Below are 15,012 nucleotides of genomic sequence, written 5' to 3' on the forward strand. Positions count from 1 at the left end.
TGGCGAAGGGTGACTTTTCGAAAGAGATAGGCTGTGGGAGTAACCATGCTTGTCAGATATATTTGCGGGAAATAAGAAGATAACCCAATATTACTACTGATGAATAGGTACGCTAAAACGAAGAAATTTCAAAAGCTTAATTGGTTTGTTATAATTAGTTCATAAAAATAAGCAATTAGTTTGAATTACTAATGTATTTTCCTAAATATTTATAAACGTAATATACGCTCAAAATATATTACCTATCATCTATGACAATATCCGTTGTTGTATATGTATTGTGCTCCATAACAATTTATAATTTAACCCGTAAAATTAGACATTTTAAAATACTTCTATATTTAAAACACAGACTTAGGTATGTACATTATCAGATATCTAAATTGTCTAATGAGTAAACTAATAAATAAATAAAAATCACGAGATAAATTATTTTATATTTTTAACAACAATCAATACATATTTATGTGATTGAATCCCATAGAAACTATTTTTTAAATTATCTTCTTATTAATTATTTTGAATAAATGTGCTCTCGCTCTAACGAAACAGCTTGTACATTTGTATGCGGGACGCTAGACATTTTGAAATAATGAGAAAAAAACTTCATATTGAAAAACCCGTCGATTCACGCGAAAATAATCCTATACAATATGTGAAGCGAACGCGGTGTTGTGTTCTATTTTTTTTAAACTTTCGAGAGATGCCATAGATGGTGGTTATTGAAATATAGGAAAAGATCGTAAAATTATGACAATTATACGATATATGTCTTTGGGCATATTGAATATATTATTATTTGTGATTATATAAATACGTCAAAATGAAAATAAAAATTATTTTTCTTAAGTTAAGAAGGTAGGCTTTAAATAATCGCCTAGTATGGAGTATTCGCCACTGGTAGATAGACACATAATATAACATCTAGTGATTGTAGCCTTGCTTAGATCCGCTCAATAATATATTTATATTAAGCAAATAATTTGTTTACATACCTAATATAAATTCCATCCGGAATAACGTATTTTTGAATCAAAATGTGTGTAGGCACCTACAGGTAACATAAAGGAATCAACCAGTTCCCCATCGCGCAGATTTCCTATCAGCAAAGGAGTTCGACAAGGTGATACAATCTCACCTAAACTATTTACAGCTACCCTTGAAGACTTATTCAGGCAACTTGACTGGAATGACAAAGGGATCCCCATAAATGGAGAATACCTGAGTCATCTGCGCTTTGCCGATGACATAGTAATTTTCTCGCAAGACTCAGAAGACCTCCAAAGCAGAATGCAGGAACTCGCTGAAGTAAGCAACAAAGTAGGTTTGAAAATAAATGTAACAAAGACGAAAGTCATGTTCAACTGCTTTGCAGGCCAAAAAGAGATCCTCATCAATGGCACTCAGCTCGAACAGGTGAAAAGCTACATCTATCTGGGACAACAAGTATCTATAGATGGATGTATATTTGATGAAATTGTTCGCAGAGTAAAGCTAGGCTGGAGTGCTTTTGGCCGCCTGAATAATGTCTTCAAAAGTGACCTTCCACTGTGCCTAAAGCGCAAAGTGTTCAACCAGTGTGTGCTTCCCGTGATGACATATGCGTGTGAAACATGGACCCTAAGTAAAAGAGAGATCCAGAAACTTAGAGTAGCACAACGTGGTATGGAGAGGTGCATGCTGGGCATAACGCGAAAGGACAAAAAGAGGAATGAGTGGATAAGGAAGCAGACAAGGGTTTGCGATGTAATAGAGTTTATTAAAAGCCTTAAATGGAGATGGGCTGGACACATAGCTCGAAGAAGAGACAATCGTTGGACAAATCTAGTCATCCAGTGGTATCCAAGAAGTACAAAACGTCCACAAGGTAGACCTAGAGGCCGCTGGATCGATGAAATGATAAAGTTCTGCGGAAGTACGTGGCAACGCAATGCACAGGACCGAGAGAAGTGGAAGCAACTTGAAGAGGCCTTCATCCAGCAGTGGATAGATTCAGGCTGATGATGATGATACATACACAGTAGGGAATGGGACAACTGGACTCCGGACAATTGTACGCCGCACTGTCGTAGACACGTATACAGAACGTAGACGAGGTATTTTAGTCAGTTTCTATCTACTACATAGTAGTTTTAATTCATTTTACTCTTAACATAATGTATGCTCTATTGCGGATTGAGAATTACCATGCCTGAGGCTGTATATAAAATAAAAAACTCTTTTTTCGTTGGAACTTAAACATATGCACGATTAAATCATTATTTACGTCTGCATATTTACATTCTCACCAACTATTAAATCATAATATAATCATTTAAATATAATTAATGATATTATAGTACCTATAAGTACCTAACGTCTATTTATTTTCGAATTCCGCGGCGTCCAGTTGTCCCGGTGCCAAATCGTCCTAGATCCTACACAGTACTCTCTCAGTAAACCGCCACCCCAAAAACCAGACAAGTGTCCATTTAGTGAAAGCGGCGGATTATAGTGCATACATACAAACTATGGTAAAAATTAAAACAAGTATTTCGTAAAAATAGTTTTTTTGAGAAATTTGTAGTAGTAAATTACGGTTTTATTTATATTTAATCAAAATCAAGTATTTGCCAAATTATACATATTTATAAACTAAGTTTATTAACTACATATTCAACAGTAAATCACTTGACACAAACAGTTGTTCAGTGAGGCAGATATTCTTGAATGGCTTAGGATTCCTGGCTTTCCCTATGACCAAAAGCTTCATTTGTGTGTCTCCGTTGCAATTGAGCACGGCGTATTTATTGTGATGCGGTCCTTGGGCACTTTCCTCCCTGGTACATTACTTTCTTCGCGATGAACATACGTTTTATGAAGGAGAAGTTTCCAAAATAAACCCGTCTCATCTGCGTTGTATACTTGTACGCGGCGGACTACTGAATTTGACAAGCGAATACCGGCGAATTATAGAGCTGTTTTGTGCTTTCAACTAGTAAAAATAACGGCGGATTATAGTAGTTGTCGGATACTCGAGCGGCGGATTACTGAGTGTGTACTGTATATGTGACAATTATTCTGAGTATATTCCACTTTTTTCATAAAGGTATTCTATGTCTGTTATTTAAAAAAAATGTTTTTGAAAGGTTTTCAAAAATGTCAAATTTTACGTTTTTATCAATTAAGGAATTGGAAACTCTACTAACAGTATGTGAATAATAAAATTGGACTATCAATAATATAATGTTAAATTAGATTAATACTGAATACATAAGTAAGTACTTAGGTACTGCTAAGATATTATGCACGCCTTAAGGCGATAGGTAGGTACATCAGTGAAACGGCAAATAATTTTCAACTATAGGCGCGACGAAATTTTGGACTCGCTGGCATTCGGAGACCGAACGTCGAGCTGGGAACACGTAAATTTGTTTCGTGATGGCAACGGGGGTATTAATTCTTAAATCGTGTAAAGATGACTAAAAACGTTACCCATTTACTTGAAAAAGAAAACATGTCAATGAATATATTATTATTGTTACTAATAGAACAAACAAAACATTAAATGGACGCATGTTGGATTTATATGACAAATTATATTTCGTTCGGCATGCGTCATTTGCACCCGCGACCCGCAATCCGCCCATCGCCTAGCCACGATCTTTTTAGACCGTGCCTCAACTGAGGTATAGCCTTAACAAAATAATAATTGGAAAAAGTGATATATATAATATCCATGGACATATTATTATGTACTCACCAAATATGATTTTATTCTTATTCTGTAACACGAAGATGTTTTACAACAATACTCTTTTATGACATTTATATAATGCTATATGATCGTGAAATGTTAATTTATGTGATGAGAAAGGACAAGGTATAGATAAACACTAGACGTTAATTATATTTGGCCACGTATTTTTTCCGACTAGGTACGCGTGTAAGTGAAAATTCTGCCATTATTGATACCATTGACCTGTGTGACCCTGATAACTATCTTAAATTCGGGACCATCAGAGTTGTTTATTCTCCCAAGGTGCAGAATTAACCTACCATTGATTGTTAATGCCAATTGGGAGGACAACAACCGCGTTCATTATTGACACATTCCACCTACGCGAAGATGAGTATAGGTGGGCATTGTTTTTTAAATTCTTAAAATAGGATCTGCTTAGCTCATCCGGTCTATCTAATTTATAAATTTTGTATTTGCACTCTACCTACTGTTTAATAACTTAATACCGCATCTATTTTTTTTATATAGGTACTGTTTTAATAATATTTCTTTATTTTTAAATATCGTGTTGTGAACGTCTTAAATGAATAATTTGTAAAGTTTACTATATAAGTATAACATAATTAGGTTAATTTGATTTTATCTGATTTGATAATGGCATGAGTATTACATTTTTCCTATAAAGTCTACAGATGATTTAGGCTAAGATTGTAAATATACCCTAAATTCTTCATTTTTGATCTTCAGACAGCACCTGTGCCCTTAAGAAAAATACCGTCATCACAAAATTGGTTCACATGTTCTCCAATAGAACGATGGTAGTCACGTGCGGTGATGCTCTCACCAGTGATATTATTGAATTGTTCTATCCAAATGATGGAAAATATTGTCTCACGCTTTGAACACAAGAGAATAACAATATAATCTAATACGAAATATTGTTATTATTATGGGGTGTGTGTGTTCATATCCGGAATGACGCGTTATATTATCTGGATTCGAGAGGTAAGGTGACATAAATGAAACGCGCAACGTTTTCGATGCAAATGTTAAATTATTCTTTGTGAATTTTAAATTGCAATTCACGTATTTGGCAAAGAATAATTTACATTGGCAAGACTATAATTTGTTACGGTATGTAATTATACTTTATATTATAAATATGATGTATCTATAATCTATAATTAATACCCGTCAAATCATACCTAGTACCGTTCATCAATTAAAAATCAATAAATAATACACACTTATACTCTTTTTCAATTTCAAAATCTCATTATTAAAGTGGACGCGTTAGCAGAATAGGCCAAATACGTGACTACATACGACTGTGGAAATGGAATAGGGCGTAACCTCAGTTTTTTCACAATAGGTTTTATTGTATAATAACGTTTAACACGACTAAATAAAAGTTGTTTTTAAAATGTGTTGCAAATTTCGATTTATTATCTAAATTTAGCTAACAATTAAAAAAAAAAAAAAGGAAGTGACGTGACGTGGGAAAAACGACCTAACCATATTTTTTGTTGGTTTTCTTTTAATTAACTCAATAATTAATATCAGATTGAGAATGTAAGAATCAAATTATTAAGGGGGGACATGCTCGTCGAAGGTCAAAATTGAGTTTTTATTGTATTTTCAAACCATGATCCTGGACACTCCTTAAACGTTGTAGATAATCTATTTATATAATTTTGAAGCCTTATTATCCTTTATTGTTATTTTAAACATTTGATGACTGCATGAAGTATTTTTGTTACATAAAATAGTATTCTTTTAAACCTCTCGCTCTAATGTTTTAGAATATAGTCATATTTCGGTACAAAACTGTGCAGTGGTGTTAAGATTTTTTACATTTATTAATTTTTAAACGCATTTATAAAACCATTAGTATAATTTATTACGAGATAATTTTTGTAAAATATTCACGATAAAAAATTATTTTGATAATCTCTGTGATCCCAAATTTGACAAGAATTAGGCATTTTATTATTCAAAAAATCGGCAAGATTAACACATTTGAAGATAATTCTAAAGATATTTATTATAAGCTATGTCTTTGACCATTCAAGTGTGATAAAAATTTTATGAATAATGATTGCTTTATAAGAATTATTGACCTAAGAATAAGGTAGTGTTTTTTTGAAATACGCCATTTCTTTTGTCATTCCCTAGTAGTTAAGCTACAACATACGGCCGTAGCCATAAAACGACAAACTATAATTAAAGTAAGGAGTAAAATTATGTTAACGCGCGTGTTTGAACATGTACCTAACCGAATTTTTTTTTATTTTTTTTTAAACGGTACATGTTCAAACACGCGCGTCAATATCATTTTACTCCCTACTTCAATTATAGTTTGTCAATTTATGGCTACGGCCGTATGTTGTAGCTTAACCACTAGGGAATGACAAAAGAAATGGCGTATTTCAAAAAAACACTACCTTATTCTTAGGTCAATAATTATTATAAAGCAATCATTATTCGTAGGATGTTTATCACACTTGAATGGTCAAAGACATAGCTTATAATAAATATCTTTAGAATTATCTTGAAATGTGTTAATCTTGACGATTTTTTGAATAATAAAATGCCTAATTCTTGTCAAATTTGGGATCACAGAGATTATCAATATAATTTTTTATCGTGAATATTTTACAAAAATTATCTCGTAATAAATTATGCTAATGGTTTTATAAATGCGTTTAAAAATTAATAAATGTAAAAAATCTTAACACCACTGCACAGTTATGTACCGAAATATGACTATATTCTAAAACATTAGAGCGAGAGGTTTAAAAGAATACTATTTTATGTAACAAAAATACTTCATGCAGTCATCAAATGTTTAAAATAACTATAAAGGATAATAAGGCTTCAAAATTATATAAATAGATCATCTACAACGTTTAAGGAGTGTCCAGGATCATGGTTTGAATATACAATAAAAACTCAATTTTGACCTTCGACGAGCATGTCCCCCCTTAATCAACATGCACTTCAACGTTATGTCTATTTTGTATTTTAACTTTGACCGACAACCATAACAAATACGTTTTTGTGCCTTCTGTAAAATTTGATTTGTGTGGATTACGCCATTTTTCCTTTCCACAGTCGAATATTATGCTAGCAACTGCAAACATTAATAATGTGGTTTGAGTTAATTTTTCAACTATATTCTTATTATTCATTTCTATATTTACGATATAATTAAATAATACCATTTTCAATGTAAAAAATTATATTAAAATGATTGTAATAATGTTCATGCATTTATTTAAAAAAAAAAAAAATACATTTGTTTCGATTATCGATGGATTTAAGAATGCTTCGATGCATATCTGTTAGAAAATATCGACTATAATAATTTTCGAGTCTGTAGTTTTATTATCTCGTCCTGTTAATTCCAATTATTTTCAATGACTTTTTGGTTAATGTTTTGTGACTGTTCCAAATTAAGATTTAATTTTTTATCTCTACAAAAAAAAAATATTTTTCAATTATCGCACAATATTTATACTTCTAGACATGCGATATTATTTCGCATCGAGCAGATGACGGTTTTCACTCAAAGTGGAGCAATTTTCCACGCGGTATAGCGCAGTATGTACGTGATAATCCGAAACGTACTCGTGAGACGCGTGTCATGGCAAAGCCGTACATCTGCAGTTTCAGCGCGTCCTCCAAAGTACCTCTCGCATGCTTCAGCTGATGGCCTATAAAATAAAAATGGAAAGAGTTGGTCGCTGAATGCCATAGTTATACATAATTCAGGCGCACAGAACAAAAATTATACGAGGGTGGGGTCCATTTCGAAAAAAATATCCATAATAGATTTTTTTTATTTAGCGGGATTAATATTTAGTGCCACTGACTCCCGCAAATTTCCGTATACATACGCCATATTAAGACACTTCGCACATCCACAAGTGGTTATCGAATGCGCGTGGCCTAACGGTCATAATTATTTTTAGTATCGTTATTATCATTATCGTTATTAAAAATCAAACAATATTTTTTCATTCAAAATAAGCCATTCCTACACCTAGAGGTATGCCCTGGCAGCTTCCAGTATCATTTTTCACAATCATCTCTGTTTTTCTTTCCATAATCTAATTTGATAGATTGATACTGTAGAAGTCGTTTTCCAATCCGTCCAACCACCGAAGTTGTCGTTCGTCCGGCTTTGTCATATCGACGATGACCCATCGATTTTTTTTATTATGCAGTTACCAATCAATGCAGTTATAATAAATTCACGATATCCAGCTTATCACAGATACGCACTGTATTTTTATAGATTCCGTAGGCTAAGAATCATTCTGAATAATCTGCGACAAAACATCACTAGTTTTAATCCATCCATCCATTAGGCGGCTCTCGTGGTGCAGTGGGTAAGGCGCTGGCCTTCCACCCGAGAGTTCTGGGTTCGATTCCCGGTCATGACAAAAAGAATTTATGTGTTTTTCTCAAAGCCTGGGTGTTTGTGATGGTTCAAAATTACTAACAACCACCTTGTACGAAAAAGCAAGGACATGGTTATTAATAATTCAAAAAAAAATCCATCCAACGGCGAGTTTCTTTGACGCAGATTACGCAATCGATTCGTTAGAAGATTTAAAGGGGACCTCGTAACAATTGAAATCTGTCATATAACTATTGAATATTTTAAAAAAATGTGTATTTCTCCAAAACTGATTATCATACGATATTAATATAACAAAAAGCATAAAAAACTATAACATAACCAATCAAACAGATATATACTTGTACAAAAAAAACGACTAATATTATTAGGTGTGCCGTCAGTCTCCTCCAATAATAATTATGTTTATTTACCAAAGATGATTTTTGGAAAGAGATTCACTGATATGGAATTTATGTTTTTTTATTTTTTATTTTTTATTGGGGGGGGGCTCAAAATCAGCATTGTCTCGGTCTACGAGTCTCTATACCCGCCACTGCATGAATCCGTCCCACATGATAGGGTCGGCCCGATGAGGATATCTGACAGTACTATTTGGCAAAATCCTTATTCTTATCTCAGCAGTCACTTAAACAAGAATTAATATATTATGTTTTATAGTATCTATGTTTCTAACCTTTTTTTAAATTATGTAAAATTAATTAACATTACATTCCAATTTTTTGCAAACTTACTTATATTCGGAATTAATAAAAAAAAAACTATTAGGCAGTACAAGTACCTACACTAGAACTTATATTTGGGAATATTTTATTGATACAGGTATAAAATTTATATAAGCACCTTCTTAATTACCTAATTAATTGGCAGGGCTCTATAATATACAATTGAAATATTTACGTTCTAGGTAACCGGACAAAACAGAACATGACAAAACAGATCAGTGACAAACAGAACATGATAAAACAGAACAGCCAGGGGGAAAATGAAACATTAATTTGTTTGGAATCTATTTAGGTTAGGTTAAATTAGGTCATTATTTCGTTGTACCTAGTCACCCAATCATTTTTAACATATTATATTGATTAAGATGAGATATCCTAAGCTTGCCGACAACATTATATAATATACTGTACGGCAACACTGTATATAATTTGATTTATTATGGCGTATTGGAAATCTGTGCTATTAAAAATCTATCAATCTATCAAGATAGGAGAATTTCAATATATGATATTTCAATAATATCAATAATATGAAAAGTTTAAGTTGAATAAGTTAAGAATCAAACCCGTCAAAAACGTAAGCGTACTGCTGAAAGAAATCGATGCTGTGAATCAAAGTCTGGATGAAAATCCATAACAATCAATTAAGAAAGACTTTCTTATAGGGAACTACATGGAATATTCTTAGGAATGATTTGCATTTGAAGGCGTATAAAATACACTTCACATAAGAACTTAAACCCGTTTAGAGCAATTACTTTGAAATGACGAAAAAATCATTTTCAGCGATGAAGCTCATTTTTGGTTAAATGGCTTAAAATTAAAAAATTAAAACTAAAATTTGGCTTAGTAAATAAGCACAATTGTTGCATTTGAAGTAATGAAAACTTACATGCTATTCTTAAAAGACCCTCACCTCCACAAAAATTAACAGTTTGGTGTGGTTTGTGATCTGGAAGTGTAATTGGATCGTATTTTTTGAAAAATAAAATGGCAATGTATTTACTGTCAATGTAGAACGCTACAGAAACATGATTTCTAATTTTTTCCCGGCATGAATTAGATGGTTTTGATTTGGACGATATGTGGTTCCAACAAGATGCCATACATTTCGTGAAACAATCATATTATTATTGAGATATATCTTATTTGATAACCATATGTCTGCCTTGATGGTGCTTAACTGCTTCCCTAAACGATATAAATGATTATTTTTATAAAACCTTGGGAATGGCTGGTATGCGAAGACGCTTGGTTCGCGCTGATGGAATTTTTGTATATTTCATTCTCAATAGAGAGACCGGGCCACAAAAAACAATTCTATCGCATAATGCTATAATACATAATACATTCAGATCATATTAGGCATATTAGCCGATACATGATCAGTAGGATCTATTATTATCTGAAGATATAATATTCACGGCAACCCAGCTTTGTATTGTATTGACCATTGCCCAGTATTGACCGCTATTCATTATCAATGTTATAATCACATTTATCAAAAGAACGTGACAAAGCACAGCGATGCCTCTAGGTAAAGTACCACCCTTAAGCAAACCTAGAATGCCATTTCTCTTTATTTTTAGTTTCAAATTTGTTAGGTACGTCTTACCTATTATAAGCGCCTCTCGTGGTGCAGTGAGTAACGCGCTGGCCTTTAATCCGGGAGCTCCAGGTTCGATTCCGGTGAGGTCACAATACATTTATGTGATGTTTATTAAAGCCTGGGTATCTGTGATTATTTCACTTCTATTACCAAATACACTGCTCTCATTGGGCTTGTTGGTCTGTGGTAAGTGTTATTTATTTTCGGCTACTTATCTTAAACAGACATATACCTACATCACGATTCTAAATTTACATAGATACGCACCATATGCTAAAAATAAGAAAAAAAAATACTAAACCGACTCTCAAATAGTGGTGGTGTTAGGTACATAGAGATCTCTGGCGTTGACAGATTTGGAAAATTTTGAAAAAAAATCCTGTGCGATAAACCATCACGATATTAGGTATGTATTACAATGAATGGGTACTAGGTACAATATAACAAAAGCCTGTATTGACGGATTTTCTTAAACTTTGATTATTTTTAAACTATGATGTCGATACGATAATGAAGCGACCGTATCGTCTGCTTCATTGAAAACCGCAACTGCTCTCAAAAATTGTTTTATCTGTCTATTCGTTCCTTCATTTACCATCCCTATGCAACGCATGACCTGCCTACCCCAAGGTACTTTACTGGCAATGCATGACTAAAGACCGAGAAGAATGGACATTGCAAGTTGAAAAGTAGAAAACTAAAAGTTAAAAAGAGTTGAAAATCTCCCTCTGAGGCGGAAGAAACCGGTCTAAATTTTAAATAAAAGTGGAAGAAGTACGATAAAAATTTGCGTTTTATTTAATTAAATTCATATATATAATTCATTTTTTATTGTAGATTGAGAATTATCATGAGTGAGGCTTTATATAAAAATAAAAGAACTCTCTTCTCGTTGGAACTTAAACATATTCATAATTAAATCATTATTTACGTGTGCACATTCTAATTCTCACGAAGTATTAAATAATAATATATGATAATTTAATACTTATAGCTATAATTAACAAAAATAAACTAACATAAAAAGATAGCTATAATTAACCAACGTCTATTTATTTTCGAATTTCATTCGATTGCTAGGCACACATTTGTCCCGGCGCCGAATCGTCCTAGACCCCATATAAACCAGCCACATTGTCAAAAAATTAGTCCAACACAAATTGACTGAGTTGTTTTAACTCTTATTTCATATGGACGGTCCAATTAAATTGAAAGGAACACTATTATATGTCTACCTCTACCATCTTTCTGATACAATTAATCGGTTTTCAGAAACTATCAATAGGTAATTCATGTACCTATTATTATTATTATTATTACGATTGGCGGTTTCTTAATAGTACTGTCATTATATTTTTAACAAATGGTCTGCAAGGTGCAGTCTAATTTACACCCACTAGGGGAACAAGACTTATGTTAATAAGATGGTTTGATAGACATCACACAGAATATCGTCGCACCACCAGGCAGAGTGGAGAAGATAATATAGGTATCATACAAACGACAAATTTCTGTGTTTTTCAACCTCATACCTATATCAAAATGTATACTCTTTTCTTCTTTTGTAAATAACGTTGTTTTTTTCTGCAGTCTAGAGTCAATATCAAAATATTGCGTAATATTTTTTTAATTCTTGCAATATTTGAGCCAATCAAAAGTTGGTTGAAATACGGTCGTAGAATATTGTTTTGGTTCTAGATATCGGTTATAGCGCAATATTGCTGTGGTCCAGTGCAATATTATAATATAAAATCAGACTATGTACCATACCGAGGTATACGCGCATTACATTGATTTTTATGGTGCCCAGTTACCCGTTTTCTAGTTGCTTAGTGTCCAGTCTGTGGTGTGGCGCCAAAGTGTATTGAAAGCAATGACATATTAAATGGACAACTCACTTCATACCGGCGCGCACGAGAAATTGTGCATGAAAGTCATTCACAGATGTATAGGTAGATGTCACGTGACCATATGACGTATCCATTTCCATTATGCGATACAAGCTTCGTATTGGCGTATTAGTGTCATGACTCATTGCGTTAGAAACAGATTCTCGGTTACTTACGACTTCTCGGAGATTAGACGCAAGTGAGCCCAGCGCATCACAGGCGACTGTCCAATGGTTTCTGTCATTCAATTGCATTGAATAAACATTATCTTAAAATAGCATTTTATAAATAATAAATAATACTAACACATGCAAAGTGATATCCCATCTTTCTTGGAGTGTTTAGTAGATTTTTTTTACAATTTTTAACTAGGCACATTGGCATTTTGTAACACAATAATAACGGTGGAGTCGAAACGTGACAGTCAGAAATTTTGTATGGGCAGACCCAGCGGTGTCGCCAGACCGCTTGCAAGCAGAATGTTCATTTGAGCGTAGGATACCGATATTAAAATATGAATTTCGCCATCCGGCAGACCCGACACAAAGTGAGTGTCATTTTATTTTCTAGATGCTTCGTCCATATTAATGTCATTGATAGAAAGTATTAAACTACATTACTTGTAACAGATTGACGGAAAGGTATAAAGAATTATGGTATCTGGTGGCGTTGGTTAATAAAAATAATTTATGCCGCAGAACTAAGCCATATCAAAAAATTTGACAGGTGGCACTGCGACCCGGTATTTTTTCTAGTTTTTAGTAATAATGCATTCAATACTGCTAACTTACACAATTTTTTTTTCTATAGTTACCAAATTCAACCATACTAAACATATTCTAGAATCGCTATCGAATGTCGTAATAATATTACCTTTATACCTACGACTCTCTCTATTATCATTGTGTACCTACTTAATATATTTGGTTTTTTATTTTTATATTTTGGGTTCTGATTCGAAACCTCTGCATGAGGATACATCGGTGATCCGAAACCGCCCTGCCGACCTCCTTATAAGTCTCACTAATTTGCGTACAATGGGTTGGGAAGGCGCCAGCTAGCGACGCTGGCACGCGTTTCCCTCCAGCCCCACCGTCCTCTTTGGCAAACTTCTAGGAGGTAATATGTTACAACGTAAATACAACCCCCATATATTTTTTGACTATCGATCAATTGTTTTCAACGTTCATAATGCTGACAGTCACAGAAGAAAGAATTCCTTAACAACCTAGATTAGATAACTTTTATTTAGTATTATTAGCATGACTTAACTCATTCTATCCAGACAGTGACAATTATTCCGAAAAAATACTCTAGGTATTAGTGGCTAAATATCATGACTAATTGAGAATACTATATAAAATGCCATCAACATTGGATGTCCCTCGTAGTCCACTAGTCCAGTATGTATTGGAATGGCTCCTTATTCGAGGGCTCCGGGTTCGAGCCGGTGAGATAATATCACATTTATGTAATTTTCGCAAAGCCTGTGTTAACAATGTCTATTTTTACTGATCATATTTACGAGTTTCATTTTTACTACCTACTAGGTACACCGTATCCGGAAAATTGTACGTATGCAAACTGTACCGTGATTTATTGTATTTTTCCCACTTTTCATTATGTATTCTATAAAACTATTGTTGAGATCTTTTCAATGAACGAAAATCGGAAAATGGTGTACTTTTGGGGCAACATATCAATTATTCTACGAGGCGTGTATTTTCAAAATGAAAAAGTCGAGAAATCACAAGCTCTCTCTATAAGTACCTACCTTGATAGGTACCTAAAACCACCACTGAAATAATGCGTCAGTTACTAGAAATATGGACAATTTTTTTTTCTTACATTACATAAAAAATACCTCTTCAAGTTATACCTACTTATCAACCAGAATTTCCGATATTCTTTAAAAAAAAAATGACTTACCAACGTTGTGGAACCTTTCTGCTGCTCGATGGTGGAACCAGAAGATGAGATGGTTACTCCTAAGAACATCGATGTTTTTATCATCCTGCGCTCGACTATACGCAAAAGATACCCACGGTTTACCATACCTACTCATTCAATCGGCTATCTTATAGTACCTATCTATTGCACGAATCGACGCTGTCTTTGATTTAACCGGGGCTCTACAAGTGTGCGATGAAGGAAAATGTTTCTCAGTCGAGTTGCATTTCTTGGCATACTCCACCAGTAGATTAACATCAAGCATGAAAACCAAATTATGGTATATATTACCAGATAAAGTTTAAAAGTGCCATACTACACTGAAACATTCTGAATACTGACATATTATTACACTCCCTTGATAATACCACAATGGCATGACAAAGCGTTTAATCGATTAGATTGTTTTTTTTTTAATTTTAGGAAACATCATGATTTATGCTTTAAAATACATGTACAAAAACTGCACGAAAAAAGGAAAAACGATTTATGCGCTCGTGTTAAAACTATTAAATAAGTTTTATTTAATTTATATTAACCATCATTGTTTCCCGACCATGTCCGATCCTAATAAGACCATAATATGGGCCTCCACAGGGTGGAGGTTTGTATTAACAGATTTTGGAGAGAAATGGATGTCAAAAAATAATATGTATATTTACCAGACCCAGGATTCGAACCTGGGACCCACG

The 15,012-nt window shown here is 33.4% G+C and overlaps 1 protein-coding gene across 1 annotated transcript in view; it reads left to right on the plus strand.

Moving 5' to 3' along the window:
* The window catches only part of LOC147079806 (uncharacterized), a 38,126-nt gene extending 33,503 nt beyond the window's left edge, over positions 1 to 4,623 (plus strand). The window contains exon 2 of the mRNA XM_085945661.1: positions 4,469 to 4,623. Coding sequence (XP_085801787.1) covers positions 4,469 to 4,623 — 155 coding nt within the window. The remainder of the gene's footprint in view (positions 1 to 4,468) is intronic.
* Positions 4,624 to 15,012: the final 10,389 nt, after the last annotated feature.

This window comes from Rhyacophila brunnea, unplaced genomic scaffold (assembly GCF_057557595.1).
Source record: "Rhyacophila brunnea isolate RB1 unplaced genomic scaffold, BYU_Rbru_1.0 scaffold_1, whole genome shotgun sequence".
NCBI lineage: Eukaryota > Metazoa > Arthropoda > Insecta > Trichoptera > Rhyacophilidae > Rhyacophila > Rhyacophila brunnea.